Source organism: Ochlerotatus camptorhynchus, unplaced genomic scaffold (genome assembly GCF_037179485.1).
Source record: "Ochlerotatus camptorhynchus isolate MF236.1 unplaced genomic scaffold, CSIRO-AGI_Acam_v1.1 ptg000322l, whole genome shotgun sequence".
NCBI lineage: Eukaryota > Metazoa > Arthropoda > Insecta > Diptera > Culicidae > Ochlerotatus > Ochlerotatus camptorhynchus.
In genome coordinates this window covers 315,487-337,190 of record NW_027040810.1, presented here as the reverse complement: position 1 = coordinate 337,190, position 21,704 = coordinate 315,487, and the positions used below count along the sequence as shown (strand labels likewise).

The 21,704-nt window shown below is 37.1% G+C and overlaps 1 protein-coding gene across 1 annotated transcript; it reads right to left on the bottom strand.

Annotated features, from left to right (window-relative positions):
* Window positions 1–4,352: 4,352 nt before the first annotated feature.
* Window positions 4,353–21,477, bottom strand: LOC135707884 (uncharacterized). Its single transcript, XM_065229786.1, has 4 exons — window positions 21,267–21,477; window positions 4,948–5,094; window positions 4,594–4,855; window positions 4,353–4,538 (listed from the first exon to the last, which is right to left on the bottom strand). Exons 1-4 carry the CDS (start codon window positions 21,397–21,399, stop codon window positions 4,388–4,390), a joined length of 693 nt encoding a protein of 230 aa, XP_065085858.1. The 5' UTR covers window positions 21,400–21,477; the 3' UTR covers window positions 4,353–4,387.
* Between the last annotated feature and the right edge of the window lie 227 nt (window positions 21,478–21,704).

Here is a 21,704-nt window from a genome sequence, read left to right as displayed (position 1 = left end):
GGTAGCCTGAAGTTCCAGGAGGGGAATTGAGAACGCTCGAAGTGGTGCGACTTGCTGCTACCAACGAACACCAGCTATCTCCGTTGACCGACAATCGCAACCCAAGTAACAATTTCCAGTTGAAGAAACGCTTTCGTTTTGATTTTGTTCAGCTGCATGTTGAATAATAATTGCACAATGTGTTCACCACAACTTTTATAAAACCCTTGTTTACACTGGTTTGGAGAACCTATACAACTGCAACACAAAGGTGTTGTCTAACGTATTCAGTAAAACGTTTATCCAAAATCAATTTCTTGTTGAAGAAACGCTTCCATTGTGATTTTATTCAACTGCATGCTGAATAATAACTGTACAATTAGTTTATTACAACTTCTGTAAAACTCTTGTTTACACTGGTTTGGAGAACCTGTTCAACTACACCATTATATGTATACGCGGTATAGGAGTAGAAGCAACTTTTATATAACGTTTATAGATACATATTTAAACTCAAGCTTTATTATTTTGGTGAAAGCTCTTATACAACGTTTGTAGACACTTCTTGACAGCTGCTTTGAAATTTAGTAGATAGTAAACCTGAGAGGCGTTAGTTGCACTCTTTTATGACTCCTAAATAATCATTGTACAGCAAGCGGTGAAAAGCGTTTATAGCACTTTTCAATGACTCCTTAACAACCGGATAGAAGCAACTTTTATACAACGTTTATAGATACATATTTAAACTCAAGCTTTATTGTTTTGGTGAAAGCTCTAATACAACGTTTGTAGACACCTCCTAACAGCTGCTTCGAAATGTATTAGAGATTGAACCTGAGAGGCGTTTGTTACACTCTTTTATGACTCCTAAATAATCACTATACAGCAAGCGGTGAAAAGCGTTTACAGCACTTTTTAATGACTCCTTAATAACCGTTGTGTAAGTACTCACAATATTCACAGATTAAAATTAGTTTAACAATTGTCGTGGTGCGCCAAAATAATTGCTTGTACAGTTTTTATTAATTTAATTTATTTGTGCACATTGAAAAAATATGTAATTATGCCATAATTCACATTCTGTGATCATGGAGGAAGTAGTAACAAGCATCTGTTTAATCTTTGATTGATATTCTTTCAATTAATCTCTCTAATCATTAATTGAGATAATTTTATCTAGAAATGTTATCGTTGATTATATGATATATGTCTTAAATTAATGTTTGCATTTATTAATAACACCTATATATAATTTACCTCTACTCCATCAAAGGTTTCTCGAAGCAAGATTCGAACTCATGATCCCGGATTGCCAGCCGCTTCTGTTTCCATCTGCTCTATTCTTGAATACATATTTTGATCATATGAGAGAAGTATATCAAGCTCATCTTGAGTGACTTCTCTTGCAGTCGAATAATCATTGCCTTATGGTTATATAAACATGCCTATCACTTGTGCTATTTTTAGCAACAAAATTGTGGTTGGTCGAACGTAAACAATCATTTAAGAGTGCTCCAAGCAGCTTTTGAAGCTTTTAACCAAATGGCAATACAACTACATTCTTGTACAACTCTGGAAGCTATTATTCAACGTTTGATCAACTCAGGTGTTGTATAAGAGCTCCCAATTGTTTGTTTTGATGCGTTTATTCCACATCCTATATGGCTCCTGTCAAACAGTTTAACCGAACGTAAACAATCATTTAAGAGTGCTCCAAGCAGTTTTTGAAGGTTTTAACCAAATGGCAATACAACTACATTCTTGTTCAACTCTGGAAGCTATTATTCAACGTTTGATCAACTCAGGTGTTTTATAAGAGCTCCCAATTGTTTGTTTTGATGCGTTTATTCCACGTTCTGTATAACTCTTGTGAATCAGTTTAACTAAGGTGCTATAAAAGTTATCGTAGGTCTTATAAAGCATATAGTTAAACCGAACGTAAACAATCATTTAAGAGTGCTCCAAGCAGCTTTTGAAGCTTCTAACCAAAAATGCAATACAACTACATTCTTGTTCAACTCTGGAAGCTATTATTCAACGTTTGATCAACTCAGGTGTTGTAAAAGAGCTCCCAATGCACGGAAACAAATCCGATTTCATTTTCATGAATAAAAAATCATGAAATGAAAAAACTTGCCATCCCATGAAATCGTAGCAATGATTCATGATTTCGGGATGGAAATTCATGATTTCATAATGCAGAGGAATCAAGACAGCTAAAAGCGTTACTATACGTACTTTGCAAACCGTGTTCATAAACCGCACTACATAGGTATCTATTATACGTCTTTTGCCTTCCATCTTATACAAGTACTGATAGTCTAGTGGTCAAAGTATGAGTTTAGTGATCTCAAGGTTCTTGGTTCGAATCCAGTTTCATGCTTTATTTTATTCTTTTTACATTTTTTGATTAAAAGTTAAACCCATGAATTTAGCTCATGATTTCAACTCGGATGATTCATGATTTTGGGAATGTTTGCTGCGTTAAGCAAAAGTTGTTCATGATATCATGAATATTATTCATGGTGTATTTTCATAACATGAAAATACGCTTTGTTCATGAAATCATGAGTCATTTTTCTCATTTCGGAGATCGGATTTTTTGCCGTGTGGTTTGTTTTGATGCGTTTATTCCACATCCTATATGGCTCCTGTCAAACAGTTTAACCGAACGTAAACAATCATTTAAGAGTGCTCCAACAGCTTTTAAAACTTTTAATCAAATGGCAATACAACTACATTCTTGTTCAACTCTGGAAGCTATTATTCAACGTTTGATCAACTCAGGTGTTTTATAAGAGCTCTCAATTGTTTGTTGGGAAGTATACTACGCATGTACATGCTGTGACATTAGCATCCGTGAACACGTGGATTTCTATTTCGTCAACTTCCGTCGGCAAAAGATTCCTGAAAAAGCAACGAGGAACTTCCACTTCATTGATTGTCTCGTATAGTTCGATCCATCTATTCCATAGATCGTGTAGCTGCTCCTCTATGGGCTCGTCCCAGTTGGTACCCGGCCTTTGCAGCAGCATCCCACACCATTCTGATTTTGTTCGGTTTCTTAAAGTTCGTTACCACCCCTAATGGAAGGAACCAGACTCGCTCAGGGTTCGTTTTCTCCAGCTCTTCCGACGACACTTTACAGACGTACTGCTTCTGTTCGTAGCTCTCGATTTGCTCGTTCACTCTTCTGCGCAGCTCTGGATCTTTTGCCAATCGTTTCTCCAAACCTCTCAACCTGCTTACCGCCATTTGAAAGCTATCCGGGAAGTTAACGTTGTTTTTACGCCAGAGAAAACTCGCCTCCATACGAGTTCCTCTCCGTATCGTTGTTGCTTCTAGGATGCTGCGTGCTCGCTTGTCCTCCTCGGATTCGAGCTGCTTCGTCAAAACGGCATCCTCAACAGCTAAGAACTATCGCATTGAATCGTGTAGATTGCTGTTACTCATCTCCTTTGGTTCCGTTGTTCCTCCCATACACGCACCATTCCAATCGTGTTTTGGTTGCTACTGGTTCGCTGCTATTGCCTTCACGATTCTTCAGACTAGTCAGCAACCATACGTGCTCAAGACCGATGATCATGCCCGGTTTGGCGTTGACATAGCTGGCCACGGGAAGCCCTTGCAAATGCGGGAATGTATTTGACAGCTCTGTGTAGTGCAACGTTTGACTTGGAAGTCCAAGCTCGTGTACTGTTCGTACGTTGCTCAGTTGAAAAGTTTCCTTCTTCTCAGCACTGGATATCTTCACGCTCAACCTCTTCGATGTCTTTTCGTGTCTACTGATCTTTCCGGTCCAACTCAGCCACAGACAACTCTGGTTCACCTTCGATACTCAACTGTGCTGCGATTCCTTCTTCTAGCAACGTCGATGACGATCCATCATCCAGGAACACGAAAGTTTTGACTTGCTTCCCATCCCCGTATAGCGTAACTGGCAGATAACGGAACACAGAGAACGATTTCGTGTTGTGATGATTATGGTGTTTGTTGATTGACGGTGTTTGTTCCGACTTACGGGAACAGTAGCTAAATTTCAATCTACCAAGTCCTTACGCGAACCATTTGTCCATATGGACCACGCTGTATTTTATACAGAAACCGCTATGCCAGGTCTGGTAGACGTACCGGAATACCATATCGTTACCCAGTTCCGAACGAAGACGAGAGATTCACACAGGTCACCATCGCCATATAACATCAGAAGGTGGCTATTGCAGATGAAACATCTTTAAACAGATATAATCGTATATTTTTTATTGTTGTGGCTTATTATGATTAATTTCAAATAAATAAATAAATAAATAAATAAATGTACTCAAATCACTCAGACATTTACGTAACAATATTGGTACTTAATATTACTTTTATATAATCATCCACTTATTTCTTTCATTAATGCAGATTATATAACTGCCTCATCATAATCATCGATATCCTCCGATCCTGCATCTATTTCTGCTTCAAGTCCAGGGGGTTTAGTTGGCAATCCTGAATTATCACCAGGCTTGAGTATTTTGACACCTTTGTCTCCCATTCGCAAACAATTAAACTCCCTGCAAGTATGTCACATGATTTTTCGAAACTTAATCAAAATATTCGATTGCTTACCTTGAAAAAAGCTCATATCCTTCGAAGCTTCCATTCATTTCTAGACATACATGCACGTTACGGCCAACAAAATAGAGATCGTAGAATTTGGCACATACTTCAACATAATCGAATCTCGGGGGGTTCACACATACTGGTGGTGGATTTTTTCCCGTCACCTTATTTTTGTACAAAACACGATTGTTGACCAGCATTCTAAAATCGAACGCAAATTCTTCGGGAATGTATGTGAGATTCATGCATCCTCGAAGACTGAACATACCTTTGCGAGAAAAAAATCATAATAATAATCGTTAAATTTACTATTTGTTCAATAGATTTAGTTTGAACCTAAATTCAATTATATTTGTGTACCTGTACAACAGCTGCATTGTCCATTGGTGCATTGACATCCATTAATTAAAATTCCTGTTACGGATGCCAGCGGATTTGGATTGAGTAACTGTTTGGATAGTGGATTATTTTCATCACCCATGTATTTCATTCTCTCATTACTCATACCTGAGGAAGGGAAATATTTAAAAGAATTATTATTATCTTAGTGAGCCTGCACTATTACAGTACAACAAGAGCATAAAAGAAAATGCCAACCAAATAGTTTGTTTCAATTATAGACCTGTAACTTTTTTCGCCGTGGATGAATTTTAGTTAATTTTGTACAGTTTGAAAGATTGATATTTAAAATATAAATTGTTCATTGTACTTTAAGAAATAACAGTTTTAAAAAACGCAGTCAAATTAGAAGTGATTAACTAAAATTGCTCAACCATCATACTGACTAATACCAACCGGTGGACCAGGGTTACTTCCACTCACTTGCCTAAAAAAATGTTTTTTGGAATTATGAAATCATGAAATAGTATAATGCTAATTAGTACTTGTAAGTTACAAGAAGAGGTCATGAAGTATATATTTGACACATAAAATCTGTCAATATTGCTTTCAGTGCGTCACAATCAGCGATTTTACGACTCGTGAGCGCTCACACCGAGAACAAATTATAGCAGACGCAATTATTTTTCCGGTCAAAATAACTATATTGTTCAATTGTTTAATAGATAACCCGAAACTATAGTTGATTTGACTATGTATAGAGGGCAACAACTATAGTCCATAGTTGGCTCCTCGGTTGGCTCAACTATATTTTTCGCCAAACTTCAAAATACAACTATGCTTTAGTTGATTCAAGAAAACTATTGTTAGGGAAGCAAAATTTAACACTGTTTAATAAACGAACTACTCTTCATTATCGACATATTAAGGAAGTTTGTTTTGCTTCTTTATCGATCTCAAAAACACAACTGCAAAATCATAAAAAAAGTGAACAAGAACATTCAACTTAGATTTGAACCGTGTTCATCTGCGTAAGAGCCAGATATCTTATCGCCTGCTCTACGCATCACAAGTTAAAAGTATGTGGATTTATGATGGTCATTTGAAACCAAATTGTATAAATAAATTACATTTGACGGTTGTTATAATCGATCAAAATTATAGTTGAAATGAGTATAAGATGAACAGTTGAATCTATTAGGTAGAAATGATTGAGTTGACGGTCAATTTAATGTTGGAATAACTATAGGTTTCTTTCAAACAACAATATTTTTACATGTGAAAGTAACTATTAGGATTGTTATCTTAACTTAACGAATTGGTTCTCCGTGACTCTGAGTGAACGCTCACGAATCATAAGATCGCTGATTGTGATGCTCTGAAAGCGAAATTGACAGGTTTTATGAGTCAAACACATACATCCTCTTTTTGTTACTTACTAGTACAACATATCATTATAACATCTAATGATTGCATAATTACGAAAAATATTTTTTTATAGCAAGTGAGTGGAAACAACCCTGAGTGGAAACTAACGATTTTAAATTGGTTCACTACTTGACTAGCCTATTGGTACCAAGCAAATCGATTAGCGTACTCCATTCTAGTCAAAATTCTAGTTCTACACTATGTTTGTTTTGATTAGCTACACTGAAACAAAGACCATAGTTAGGAATACTATTTTGCAGAAAACACTTATTTTCAGTATAACTACGCTTAATGCCGTTAAATCTACCATGATTTCAGTATAGTTGACTAAAAATATAATCAAATTTACTACCATTCTGTCAAAACTACTATGCTTACTCAAACGGCATAGTAGTTTTGATAGAAACAATAGTAAAATTAAATGAATTTCGTTTCTGCACAAATCTATTGGTGGGAGTATTTAATTTAAACCATCAATATAGTATTTTTGCCAATGGATTTTGTTTCTGTGTATGAAAGTTTGACAGATAAAATGAGGGGCTCGTGGATTTTCCTATGTTTCGAGGGGTGCATCGATTAGCTTGGGACCGAAGAGAGTACTAGAGCTGAGCCAAAAAGTTGAGCACGTTTCTTCGGGACCTTCTGGTCTTAGAGTTACCTCTATGCTAATATATATAATATATAATAATAATATAATTTATGCAACATGCAAAAAGATTTTGGCATTGCTGCCGAGTGGAATTTTTTCGCAATTTGTCATGGAAAGGGCCCTTGTGATGCTTTGGGAGGAAAATTAAAACGAAACGCTGCGAAAGCGAGTTTGCAAGGCCACCATATAACAACGGCCCAAGAACTTTACTCATGGGCTATTTCTAAGCCAGATTCAAAAATACACTATCAGTTTTTTTCGGAATCCGATTACAATAAAATGGAAAGAAAATTGAAAAACCGTTATATACATGTGAACCAAATTTCGGGGACACAGTCATTCCATAGTTTTAAGCCTCAAAACGAAAAGTATATTATTGTCAAACGGTATTCATTTTCAACGGAAGAAAAATGTGTGAAATTGTAATTAAAGAAAATAAATGCTTCATGTTTTACTTATTTTTCTTCGACCTCGTCATTATTTGTAGCATATAAGTACTTCTCCCAGAATTTTGATACCAAAATTAATAATGTCAAATTGGGGCCTGTTTTAAAGCCACGAAGACTTCAATGGGGGAGGGGAGTCCAGCCACAGGATACACTCGGTAAAAATATTTTAAAATTTTAGTAAAGTATACGAGGGGGGAGGTAGGATCTGCAATGTTTAAAAATTGGTCTACGTGGTTTATGGACAGCCAGGCTGAACTGAATGTTGCACCCAGCTTGTAAGTTACTCATAGATTTCATTAGTCACAGCTGCTGTGACTCGATGGAGACGCATTGTGAACTACCTTGCGTCTTCATCGTTTCCATGCACGTGTGGTGCATATATTGCGGAACAATAATTATTTTAAATTAAATGATCTTTCAATTAAAAATAGTAAAATAAGAAGTTGTTGAAGACCCTCGCAGTGAAAATCAAGAAAAATCATTTGTAACATATTTTTTTCCTACAAAATCAAATATCTCTGAGTGTTTCATAATTTTTATTAAAAATACATTAAAACATCTTTCATTTGAAGGGTCAATCGTAAAAATCGGTCAAGAGGTTCAGAAGTTATAAAGTTTGAAAAAAGACATTTTTGAAAAAAAAATGATTTTTTGAACCACCCTAACACGGAAATGGTCACCCTAATGGCGCAATAAAAAAAATACGAGTCTAATATTTTTGATAAGGAAGAACTATACCAATTTTCATGAAATTCTGAGACCCACTATAACTTTTTTCTATGGAATTGCTGTATATATATACACTCAGGTCTTTTTTTACACGGGGGATACGTACCGTGCAAAAAAAACCTACGGGATTTTGATTTTTCGCATGCTTAAATGTTTTTAAAAAATCGGATTTTGATGCCATTTGTAATTAAAGCATGATATGGTCCATACAGACATATTTTAAAAATTTCTGTATTTACACCAAAAATTGTGATTTTTTTCTAAGTATGCCATTAGATTACCTATAGCTTGAAACGGATAATGTGATTGGAATCAAGTCGATAGGTTGTATCGTTGTCGAGAATCCGGGTCAGTGGATCCGGGTCGTGGATCCGGGTCAGACAGTGTAGCTACCCTGCTTATTCTGAAATATTGAACCTGTTCCCAACCACCCAAGGCAAGATTCGAGCATCCGGCAGGACAGAACCGAAGCATCTCCGCTTCCCAGGTCGTGTGAACACTAGGGTGCTTCATTCTGAAAAAAGTGATGAATTTCTGATGGGCCACCCTCCAGTTCGATTCATAGCCCCAAAATATGAACCTGTGCAAAAATTGGTAAAGATTGATGAAGGTTTAGAGGTCGCGCCAATGATTTGAAATTTGTATGGGAATTACTATGGAAGAATTTAAAAAATCGCTTATATCGCTATAACTTTGCTTCTACTTGTCCAAATGTCGAAAAAATTTAGTATGTTATTGCTATGGCAATAAACAAAAAGCCTACAGTTGCTACGCTCAGTTTTGCAGCGTATCAAGAATTATAAAAATGTGAAAAAATGGCAAAATAGGGTAAATTGACAGATGAATATGTACAAGGCAACAACGCCAATTTCATCGCAACAACAACAGGCTTGTTGATCATTGTCATGACAACCACATATTTTTTTTTTTCAACGTTTGGACAACTACAACCAAAGTTAGAGCAATGTAAACGAAAATCAATAATTTCCCATACTAATTCACCAAAATCTCCATACAAAATCCAAATCATTGGCGCGACCTCTAAACCTTCATCAATCTTTACCATTTTTTGCACAGGTTCATATTTTGGGGCTATGAATCGAACTGGAGGGTGGCCTATCAAAAATTCATCACTTTTTTCAAAATGAAACACCCTAGTGAACACATGGCTACGACTCGTCTCCGGGTCCGCCAGCCAAGATCAAGTGTCCCTCTAGAGGTACGCACGTTAAGTTAAGTTAATTCCATTAACTACTGCTTTAATTACATTAATTAGACTATGTAAAACATTAACTACTTTTTAACTCCATTAATTATAGTTGAAATTTCGTAATTAAAGTACATTAATTTGTACATCATGTGTACAAGCATCAGATTGATTGATTGATTTATCTTTATTAAGGAGGTTTTCAGCCTGAGGCTGGTTCGCCTCCAGAGACAAATTTTACTCATCGCTGAGTTCCTGCACTTTTGGCGATTATGAGTGAACTAAACTCAAATTTGAGTCGTTCTCATTCGCCGTGCATCTATTTCTCCCAGCAGGTGAAAAATGACGTTTCTCTTCGCAAGTAGGCGAAAATTTCGAACTCTGACCTTTAGAAAATTTTAGATGCCGGCGCCGGTGGTGTAGTGGTAAGCGTGACTGCTTTCTAACACCCCAATGGGTCTGGGTTCAATCCCCAGCCGAGGTCGGTGGGATTTTTCTGAGGCATAAAAATCTCTGATCACGTCTTCCTTCGGAAGGGAAGTAAAGCCGTTGGTCCCGGCCCATGTGTGTGTTGAATTGAATGGGTGCGATATCCTACGCAGGTGTGGAAAGCTGCCTTCCTGCACATTCGATTGTCGTCAATGGAATGGCAATCGATGTCCGTCGGTGATTGGCACTAGATTGCGGAACAGAGACCGACGTTAAATAAAGGAAAGATGCTGAAAATTTTAGATCTCTGAAATCGGCTCCGTGGTTCAATAGTTGAGAATTAAAAAAAAATCGATATTTTGGACCATTTTATAATTTTTATCGCTAAACTGCTGTATTATGAGTGTATCAAGGCTGCACTCAACCGCTCCAGTATACAAGAAAATTAATTCTATTATATGGGGTAGAATAAAATAATACACATTATTATTGTGTGCTTAAAAAATATGTTTCTGTGGTCGAATGCGTAATTTTAAACCTTTTTTTATTATAATGGAAAACTCTTTCTTGAAACTTTTGGTGTTAAAACATCTAGTGTATCTAAATTAATTATTTTTCCAGAGGGCCTCAAAGTTTAACTTTCAAAATACCGTTTCAACTTGCCCCGATGTACATTACCTCTTATCTTTTACTGGTGCAAATTTCGGACTGGTATCTTTTAACGTTTTAGAGTAATTACCGAAAAACTAATGGCCGATTATGCGCCATTTTAAGAAAATCATTAAACAAGAAAACGATACTTTTCTTATAGATCCTATGGCTGGACATTAGTTACACCACTTTAAGATAAGAAATATTCAAGTATGTATAAAATCATAAGAAAATGTTTGTCCACCTAGCAATCTTCATACATAATACTTCTACCCCAGCGACTGGGAGTACGAGGAAGTGCCTGAATCATAAAGCAAAATACGAAGAACCCAAACGTAGACTACGTACAATAAATTGATAGCATATATATTGAAATGTCGACACTAAAGTTGGCAGATTTCATTCAATTATTCAGAAACTAATATCAGAAACCATACCAATAAAAAGAAGAACGCCCTCACAAAACACCAAACTGTCAGTGTGATTCAATCCACAACTAAACATTTGTAGGACAAAAAGCAGAAAGCACACAAATTTTACAAAAACAACCAGGAGTAGACGGAATTGCACCTGTATTCTTGAAGAATCTTTCAGAACAACTTACCCTTTCTTTTAGAACGTTATATTGAAAGTCCCTTAGAACAGACATATTGAAAGTCTCTGAAAAATAGAAAATTCCCTGAAATTTGGAAATCGTCTCATTTGGTGCTTATTTTTAAATCAGGCATGAAATCTGATATCCTTAATTATCGTGGAATTGCTTGCTTGCTGTCTTGGTTCTTGAATTTGTAACCTTCATTTATAAAGAAAGGGACTGTGGGACATGCATATTCTCTGACATTGAGTGACTCCAACACGGTAAGCATATTCCCTGGGATTTAGTGACTCCAAGCATATGTTACGCAACAGCGTTACGCAATCACTATACTCGTAGTGTTGGCAACACGGCATTCGTTCGCCGCCTATCGAGTCCGAGCCGACTGCAATGCAGCAGCAGCTCACTCTTCATCTTTCGTATCCAGGACGTCAACGGAGTAAGTCGTGTTCATCGGTCGGGGGCGATTCTTCCCAACGGAAAGTTGAATCCACAGGGACAATGGCTCCAATCATACTTAACGCAACGCAAACAAATAGTTCGTTTTCAAAATAAACTTTCAGAACCCATTGCCCCAATAGGCAATCAAAAAGTAAAAAATATAAAATTGTAAGGGATCTGGGTGTAATCCTAGACCCTAGATACCATTATAAGGAAAGCAAATTTTAGTACTATTTGTTGGGCTTCATTAAGAGGTTAAGCTATAATATTCAAGACACATACACTATTAAATTATTATACCTACATACGTAAGGCCTATTCTGGAATACTGTAACCTAGTATGGAATCCGTACATTGCCATACACGAGGAACGCATAGAACCCGTCCAAAAACAATTACGTTGACATATCCTTCGCAAATTGAATTGGACCGGATTTCATCTTCCATCATATGGAGCACGATGCATGCTCATCAACTTACAAACTCTAATTTTACCTCAGGGTTGCCACAAATCTTTGTTCGCCGATGACGCAGGCATTTTCGCTAAAGGAAGAAGTCGTCGTGTTATTCGCAGCAGACTGCAGCAAAGTTTAGATATTTTTTCTTCTTTTTTTACAAAAATGGAAGACTTCTCCCAACGCTTAGCAAGCTCAACTTATAATATTCCCACATAAGTCTAGAGCTTCCTTTTTGAAACCTAGTAGTAGTAAAATAGTCACTACGAACGGAGTTCCAATTTCCTGTTCAAACCATGTGAAATATCTTGGACAAGTTTAAAAAAATTAACTTTTAAAGATCACATTGACGGCATCCAAGGTAATGTTTGTATCATCTTATAAACCGGAAATCCTGAAGAATAAATTTCTAATATTTAAACAAATTTTTAGACCGGCCATGCTTTATGCTGTGCCAATATGTTCTAGTTGTTGCATTACCAGGAAATAAGTACTTCAAAAGATTCAGAACAAAGTTCTGAAGATGATTTAGAACTTGCCTCCCTGGTACAGTACTACCGAGGTACATAGAATTTCGAATGTTGAGACTTTAGAGCCTCCCTTAGCTCAGTCGGTAAAGGTGCAGCTACAAAGCAAGACCTTGCTGGAGGTGGCTGGTTCAGATTCCCGGTCCGGTCTATGAATTTTTCGGGTTGGAAAATTTCTCGACTTCCCTGGGTACAGAGTATGATTGTACTTGCCACCAGTGCACACTGGGCCAGGAATGCAATTTAGCGGAGCAAAATTAATAACTCCGAAACGAAGAATTTCCACGACTTGGTGCCTTAGGCAAAGTTTCTCATCATAATAAGGACCATAAGCAAATAGTTCAAAACTCTTTTGTAAAGATGGCGACAATTAATTTCACATTTTTTTGTCTGTAATTCCATATAACTCGAAAAAAGTAGGCTTGGAGTTTTGACGTTTTAAGAAGAGTTGTTTATTTTATCAAGATAAACACCTTTGCCAAAGTCGTCAAGTCTTTAAAACACTATTTCAATGCATTAAAAAAGTTATAGAAAAAAGCATGTTCAATTAAAATGAAGAAATCTCAAAAACACCAAAATATTGCTTAATTTTTGCTGATAATTGGCCAGTTTTTGCACTTTGGGCGATAATAAAGTTTAAAAAAGACTTTCTTAACCATATTGGGGGTTATTCCGAGAGTCGAAGTGACTGTTGTCACTAGTGAAGTGAGAAAAGTCACGTCGTGGTGACGTGACTCTCTGTGCAAATCGAATGGAGAGTCACGTCACCACGACGTGACTTTTCTCACTTCACTAGTGACAAAAGTCACTTAAACTCTCGGAATAACCCTCATTGTTTTTTCAACTTTTTTGACAACTCTTCCGAAGACGTCAAAACTTGACAGCCTACTGAGAATGAGAAATTAAAAAAAAAAAAGAGTAGAAGGGTCTGTGCCTAGGGGCACGAACGGAAGCTTGACGTAGGACCGCTAGTGGACGGAACAAATATGTTGATCATTTAGTTCTTAACTCTTTCCGTTTTTGGAGTCACCACTAAAAAGGGCCGGTTGTTTTTCAAATGGTCGCCACACCAGTGCAAGTCGATGCCGACCGGATAATGGCGGCCTAGTCATGCTTCCTATTGCCTTTCCTCCGGTCGATGTGGGTGCTTTCGACGACGTCCGTCTTCCTATTGGTGCAATGCGTGCTGTTCCACTCATACATCGTGTCCGGCGCTTGCTCGAAAGCAAATGACTAAGAAAACTTTTTTGACGTAGGACTACGTCTGTGATTTCTATATGCGGGTACACTTTGTGAAATCCGAAAATGGAACATGTTACAAAATTATGAAAGATTTTGAACGTTAATAACTCAGCTGCCTCTGGACCAATTTTAATATGCGGTCTCACCAAACGTTGTTTATTCAATCACCGCTTGGTGAGTGGTGATGCAAGCAGCTAGCTATCAAGGCTGCACTCAACCGCTCCAGTATACAAGGAAAGGCTGCCTGCAAGCAGTGAGCTGCAGCCCACATCAGCATCCATAGAAGGAGGAAGAAGCCGTACCGCTATTGATCGGAATGAGTAGCTCTTCGTGAGTCACTGTGGTCCATCTAGGTCAAGCGCGTCATACTAAAGAGTATAAACAGAGAGAGCTCCACTAAAATTCATATTCCTATACAAAACAGAAGCTCCTACTGCAGTTAACAAATAATATTTATTATATAAGACCACGTAGTCCTACGTCACCATTGCGTACAACCCCATAGGGCTGTCTTTTGTAGTTTTATGTAAAATTATGTTTATTTCTGTTAATTATGATAGTATATTGTTTTAATATTTTAATTGCTTAGCCTACCTGGCTCTTCATTTTTGTTTAATTTGATATTCTAATTTAATACTTGCGTTTTTCAACTAGTTTACAGAATACCCCTTTGGGGGTGTGTTTTGTTTGAATTGAAAAAAAGTTAAACCCTACCTAACTACAAGTATAACTTAACCTAACGTGCTAGATCACGTATGATCTGATGATTTGATCTCAGCCAGGTGTCTCTGAACCTCTCCAGGATGAATACTCTCCGTTCTTCTAATGTCTGAATTCCAGCCAGGAGGTGCATCTCAGAGTTTCTAGTCCGCAGGAGACTGTTTAGGACCATCATAAGGATCTTGTTCTTTTGGAGTTTAAGGTGATGGCATTTGGCGCAGCACTCCCAGATTGGCATCCTGTGTTCTATTACGGGAAGGATGATTTTTTTGTAGACAGCAACCCTATTTTTCAGGGATAGAGTAGACCTACTGTTGATGAGTGGATACAGTGATCTTATCAAGATGTTACACTTGGTTTTGGTTTTGTCAAAGTGCTCCCTAAAAATCAGCTTGCTGTCTAGTGTTAAGCCGAGGTAGACTACCTCTTTCGACCATTCCACCACTGTGCTCCACAATCCACAAAGCTGATTGGTCGATAACTTAAAGGAGATGATGGATCCTTCCCAGGTTTCCGGATGGGTATGACTTAGCTGACTTCCAGCACGAGGGGAAGTAGCCAAGTCCGAGGTAAAGATTAAAAATTAGTGCCAGATGGTTGTAGAATCTGGAACTCAAGTTTTTGAGTTCCAGATTCAGGATGTTGTTGAAACCTGGGGCTTTCATGTTTTTAGATTATTTTATTTAGGCCACCAGTTCGTCAGCCATAATCTCAGATGCCTCGGAAAAATATTGGGAATCTGATGGAGGTTGGTTGCGTTTTCAGCAACCTCAGCTTCGAGAGGGCTGACGATGTTTGTCCGAGATTATGGGAGCAGACGAAGTGTTGACCTATCGCGAAAACCTTCTCTTCAGGAGTTATCAGACGAACCACTGGGTCGCCGTAACGATCCAGTGGGGTCAGTGGTGTAATGGGTCTTGGCTTATTTTTAAGAATTTTGGTTAGTTTCCAAAAGGGCTTTGCACAATCTGGGAGAGAGCGGATCGTTACGTTCGTGTTTGGGATTTTTCCTTACATGTCTGAATTTCAATTTGTTTAATGTGACCTCCAGTAGCTTTAATAAAGCAGTTGCTTCCGAATTTTATTGAATGACAGCTTAGAATTTTACAATTCATGGTCGGTAGTGTACATTTAGGTGACATTTTGATGAATAACCAGTAAAACATATTAAGACTACGTTCTGCAGTCCGCATCGTGCTCTCTTGCCGTGCGGATCTATTTGCTTTTTGCTGAAGGAAGTGTTACTACTACCTAAAGCTACAACAAATTTAAACAGCACTTTTCAGTGCTCAACCTGTAAAAATTTTCTACCTTGTTCAACTCTTATTCCTCTTCGATCCTTGTTTGGACCCTACCCGAGGTAATCCTTCTTGGATATCGATTTGGAAAATTCCTCTTCGATCCTTCAGATTCTTATAGTAATCTGCTTGGAAGTCGATTTGGATAAAAATTTACTGCCGCCATGGCGCCTAAACGCAAAAGAAAGGGGCAAACTCTTGACTCCCCTTCTGATGAAATTAATTTGAGTAATCAATTTGATTTGCTCACGGATGATGAGAATGATCCATCATCCAAGAAAAATTCTAGTAAACTTTCCCGGCTTAATGCCAAGAAGGAAAAGATTCCCCCTATTGTGATAACCACTACCGATTTCCATGCTCTTCGCATGGAACTTTTGAATTTCGTGAAAGTTAAGTTTTCACTACAAATTGGACGTCGGGGTGAATGCCGTGTATTGGCTGAAACCTTGGACGGATTTAAATGTCTTCTCAAGTATCTTACTGAGAAGAAGTACAAATTTTTTACTTACGACACCAAAACTGAACGTGTGTTCAAGGTTGTCATGAAAGGACTGCCCAGTGGTGAATCCCTGGATCAGATCAAAGATGAACTGGCAAAATTACTTGGAGTTGTGCCACTCCAAGTAATCAAAATGAAAATGAAATCCCGTCCTGGCGATTCGCGCAACGGGATTTCTAATGATTTTTATTTAGTTCACTTCAAGTCTAGTGAACTAAACAACCTTAAGGCCTTAGAAAAAGCTAGCCTTATGCTCCATGTCCGAGTGAAGTGGGAACACTTCAGGAAGACTGGAGGAAATTTCCAAAACCTCACCCAGTGCCGTAAGTGCCAGGGATGGGGTCACGGAACTAAAAATTGCTACATGCCAGCTAAATGCATGAATTGTGGTGATTCCTCTCACGCAAAGGACGACTGTCCTGTGAAGGAAGATCCTAAGAAATTTAAATGTTCAAATTGTGGTGAAAACCACAAATCCAATTTTTGGGAATGTAAGACTCGCAAAGCGATCCTACAATCTCGTTCTAACCGTCAGGTAGGAAACGCTCCACGTTTCCGACCAGGTACAAATTCCTCTGCTGTTAACAACGGTCAGCGAGGAACAAATTCTACATTCGTACCCGTAGGTACAAATATCTCCCCTGCTTCAAATGTTTCATCTGTACCTACTCCCCTCGCTGCTAACAATGTTCAGCGAGTTAATGGAGCTACCTATGCTGCTATTGCAGCGGGTAGAAATCAAAATACTAACCAACGTTCTAATGGAAATTTTGACAATTTTGACTTAGGAAGCATTACTGCCCCCAAAATGGAATTTTTACAGAATTCATTAATTGACATGATTTCTGATATGCTTAAATCTAACTCCATGTTTGATGCTATTCAAACTGGAGTAAAATTTGCAAATAATATTGTCATGACTTTAAAATTCAGTAATGGATTTTAAAGCATTAAATATTGTAAATTGGAATGCTCGATCTCTTAAAGATAATGAAGACGAGCTATTTAACTTTTTAAGAGTTCATAACGTGCATATTGCCGTTATAACTGAAACGTTCCTTAAACCTGCCCATAAGGTTAAGAAGGACGCAAATTACTTGATTTATAGAAATGATCGTCTTGATGGACCCTGTGGTGGCGTTGCCATCATTATTCATAGACGAATCAAACATAAAATTCTTTCTTCATTTGAAACCAAAGTTTTTGAAACTTTGGGGGTTTCTGTTGAAACAAAATTTGGACAACTTACGTTTATAGCTGCCTATTTGCCATTCCAATGCGTAGGCCAGCAAAAGAATTTTCTCAAGGGTGACCTCCAGAAACTTACCCGTCATAGGTCTAAATTCTTCATTATTGGTGATTTTAATGCAAAACACCGCTCATGGAATAATGCTCAAAGCAATTCCAATGGTAATATTCTGTTTGATGATTGTTCTGCAGGTTATTACACTATTCAATATCCAAACAGCCCAACATGCTTTTCTTCTGCAAGAAATCCCTCCACTATTGATTTGGTCTTAACTGATTCATGTCAACTTTGTAGCCAATTGGTTACCCATGCTGACTTCGGTTCTGATCACCTTCCAGTAACTTTTGAAATATCCCAAGAAATAATTTGTAATCCCAACAGCTCTACTTTCAATTACCATAGAGCTGATTGGGAGCAGTATCGAACATTTATGGAATATAACTTCGATCCAAACATTCCTTTGCAAACCAAAGATGAAATTAATTATGCTCTTGAATCTCTGACTACTTCTATAGTTGAAGCAAGAGCTGCCTCAGTACCAAAATGCGAGGTTAAATTCGATTCAATTATAATAGACGATGATCTTCAGCTCTTGATCCGTCTTAAAAATGTCCGTAGGAGACAATATCAAAGAACACGCGATCCTGCCACGAAAGTTATCTGGCGGGATTTGCAAAAACAAATTAAAAAGCGATTCTCTGCCCTGAGGAACAAAACTTTTGAAAATAATATTTCTAAATTAGACCCGAGTTCCAAACCCTTTTGGAAACTCACAAAAATTTTGAAAAAACCTCAAAAGCCTATTCCAGCGCTTAAAGAAGGTGGTAAAATTTTGATCACAAATTTGGAAAAAGCTCAGAAACTTGCTAAGCAATTCGAGAGTTCCCATAATTTCAGTTTGGGTCTTACTAGTCCTATTGAGAATCAGGTTGCTCGGGATTTTCTGAATATTTTCTCTCGGGAAAATATTTTTGATGATTCCTGGGGGACTGATTTGGACGAAGTAAGGTCTATAACTAAAAATTTTCAAAATATGAAAGCTCCAGGTGATGATGGAATTTTCTATATCCTCATCAAAAAACTCCCAGAGAGTACCTTGTCTTTCTTGGTAAAATTATTTAACAGATGTTTCCATTTGGCATACTTTCCTGATAAATGGAAAAATGCAAAAGTTGTTCCAATTTTGAAGCCGGATAAAAATCCAGCTGAAGCTTCTAGCTACCGTCCAATAAGTTTGCTTTCTTCAATAAGTAAACTTTTTGAAAAGATAATTTTGAATAGAATGATGCTTCACATCAATACGAACTCAATTTTTGCAGATGAGCAGTTTGGATTTCGCCATGGGCATTCAACTACTCATCAACTCTTAAGAGTTAACAATTTAATTCGTTCAAACAAATCTGAAGGCCACTCAACTGGAGTTGCTCTTCTAGACATAGAAAAAGCATTCGACAGTGTTTGGCATGAAGGTTTGATTGCTAAATTGAAAAAGTTTAATTTTCCACTTTATATTATGAAATTAGTTCAAAATTATTTAACTGACAGAACTCTGCAGGTAAATTATCAAAATTCCAAATCTAATCGACTACCTGTTAGAGCAGGAGTTCCTCAGGGTAGCATTCTTGGGCCTATATTGTATAACATTTTCACTTCGGACCTCCCTGATTTGCCTCAGGGTTGCCACAAATCTTTGTTCGCTGATGACACAGGCATTTCCGCTAAAGGAAGAAGTCTTCGTGTTATTTGCAGCAGACTGCAGAAAAGTTTAGATATTTTCTCTTCTTATTTACAAAAATGGAAGATTTCTCCCAACGCTTCCAAAACTCAACTTATAATATTTCCACATAAGCCTAGAGCTTCGTTTTTGAAACCTAGTAGTAGTCACATAGTCACTATGAACGGAGTTCCAATTTCCTGGTCAAACCAAGTGAAATATCTTGGATTAATACTTGACCAAAAATTAACTTTTAAAGATCACATTGAGGGCATTCAAGCCAAATGTAACAAATATATTAAATGTTTGTATCCTCTTATAAACAGGAAATCCAAACTTTGCCTGACGAATAAACTTCTAATATTTAAACAAGTTTTTAGACCGGCCATGCTTTACGCTGTGCCAATATGGTCTAGTTGCTGCACTACCAGGAAAAAAGCACTTCAAAGGATTCAGAACAAAATTCTGAAAATGATTTTGAAGTTGCCTCCCTGGTACAGTACAACCGAAGTACATAGAATTTCGAATGTTGAGACTTTAGCACAAATGTCCAACAAAATAATTAATAATTTCAGGCAAAAATCGTTGCAATCCTCAATTGCAACGATTAATTCCCTTTATACTTAGATAAGATTTAGTTTTAGCTTTTAGTTTTAAGATATCAATTGTTATACTGACATGCAGGGTAAAAAACCTGTTTAAAATACTGAATTGCCAAGACATGAACAATGTAAAAACACTTAGATATATATCATAACAATTAAGGCTGGTACGTTACTGCAGTAACTGGAGCACCTAGGTTAAAATGAAATGTAATTTATTTTGAATTTGGAACAAATAAAGAGTTAAAAAAAAAAAAAAAAAAAAAATTATTTTCTATAAGATACTGCTATGCACCTATAATTAGGGTAGTGAAAACCCATAAAGAAATAATGCATTTCAACCAAAGTTAGGAACTACTGCAACTACTAGATCAAAATATAAGTATATAGTCATAGATTGGCGCATAAAAATTGTATGAAGAACGATTATTTGTTTTATACAAAATAAAATGTATTAAGTAGTTCCAGGCTTGCAAAGGTTTATTTCAGAAAAAAAAAATACTATAATTCAGAATTATGAAACTATGAGACATTACAGTCACCCCAGTATTATGGGCCAGCTAGTCACTATTATAAGTCAGTCAGTTCTGCGTATTAATCAAATGGAAGTGGTCCATAATTGTGGGTGATTCATAATACTGGGGGTACTGTATAATGATAATTTGTATTTATAAGATGCAAGAAATCATAAAATGCCACATAAAACTTGTCAATTTCACTTTCACACTCATTGCGAGGGCTCAGCGATCATAACATCGCTGACTGTGACCCTCTGAATGTAAAATTGACAGGTATATCATACACATACATCCTCTTCTTGTATCTTACAAATACAAAATATAATTATAATATTTCATTGTTTCATAATTCCGAAAAATAGTATTTTAGCTACAAAGAGCATTTGCAAGCTTGATCAGTTCCTCCATTACCGGCTCATCCGCCCTAAACTCATGTCGGAGTTATGAAATCATTATGATGATATTTTATACTTGTGAGATACAATAAGAGGTTGGAGCAATATCTATATATTGAACCACCCTAATATGTAGTCTTTATTGATTAATAAATTATTTAAATAAATTAATAGGTTCAAAGACCTCAACGTTGAGAGCAGGTTTAAAGTTTTAGTTGGAACGTACAAATCTCTATATACATTACATATACATTCATAAGTAGCGAAGGATCATCACAATGAGTGAGTATTAAGAGAAATGTAACTTATTAATATCCAAATGAAATTAGTATCTGATCAGCTAGTGTAAAATTCCAACCATGTCGGCTTGAGCAGAAAATGAAAATATTATTCAAACAATTTGCATGTTTCACTTTCACACATGCTTACAACATATGTTTTACTCAATATTGCTTCATTTTCATAATTCATCGATTACCACTTTCACACACCGTTACGAAAGATCAAAGTTTGACACTAAATTTTATTAGGCACACTTACGTATAAAGTTACGCAATTCATCTGCCGACTTTGGTTCCCATATTTGATCGGTTGGATCGATGGCACTGTTGAGGGGAAGAATAAGCACTGCTGCAAGACACACCACAGATAACAAGAAATCAATCCTCGCCATTGCACCTTGAAATACACGCGTTAATGGGTACGGAGAAATGCGTCGTCTTCGGCGGATGGAAACACAATGAAGACAACGGTTTACGCGCCTGTAAGTTTGCGCAGAAATGCTGATGCTAAAACGAGTTCCAATATACTACTCTTCTCATGGCGACACGCGACTTGCATATGATTGTGATCCTACGCAACATTTCCTGTTTGACGAAAGTCCATTTTCTTTTCTTCCCTGCATTTGCGAAGATGGATGCATTTGTCAGCTTAATCACACATGAAGTCAAAATTAGGGTTAAGGAATAATTTCGGGCA

Coding starts and splice junctions, on each gene's coding strand:
- LOC135707884 (XM_065229786.1), bottom strand. CDS start 21,399: ATGGCGAGGATTGATTTCTTGTTATCTGTGGTGTGTCTTGCAGCAGTG. Junction 5,095..21,266: donor TGAATTGCGTAACTTTATAC/GTAAGTGTGCCT, acceptor TCCCTTCCTCAG/GTATGAGTAATGAGAGAATG. Junction 4,856..4,947: donor ACAATGCAGCTGTTGTACAG/GTACACAAATAT, acceptor TTTCTCGCAAAG/GTATGTTCAGTCTTCGAGGA.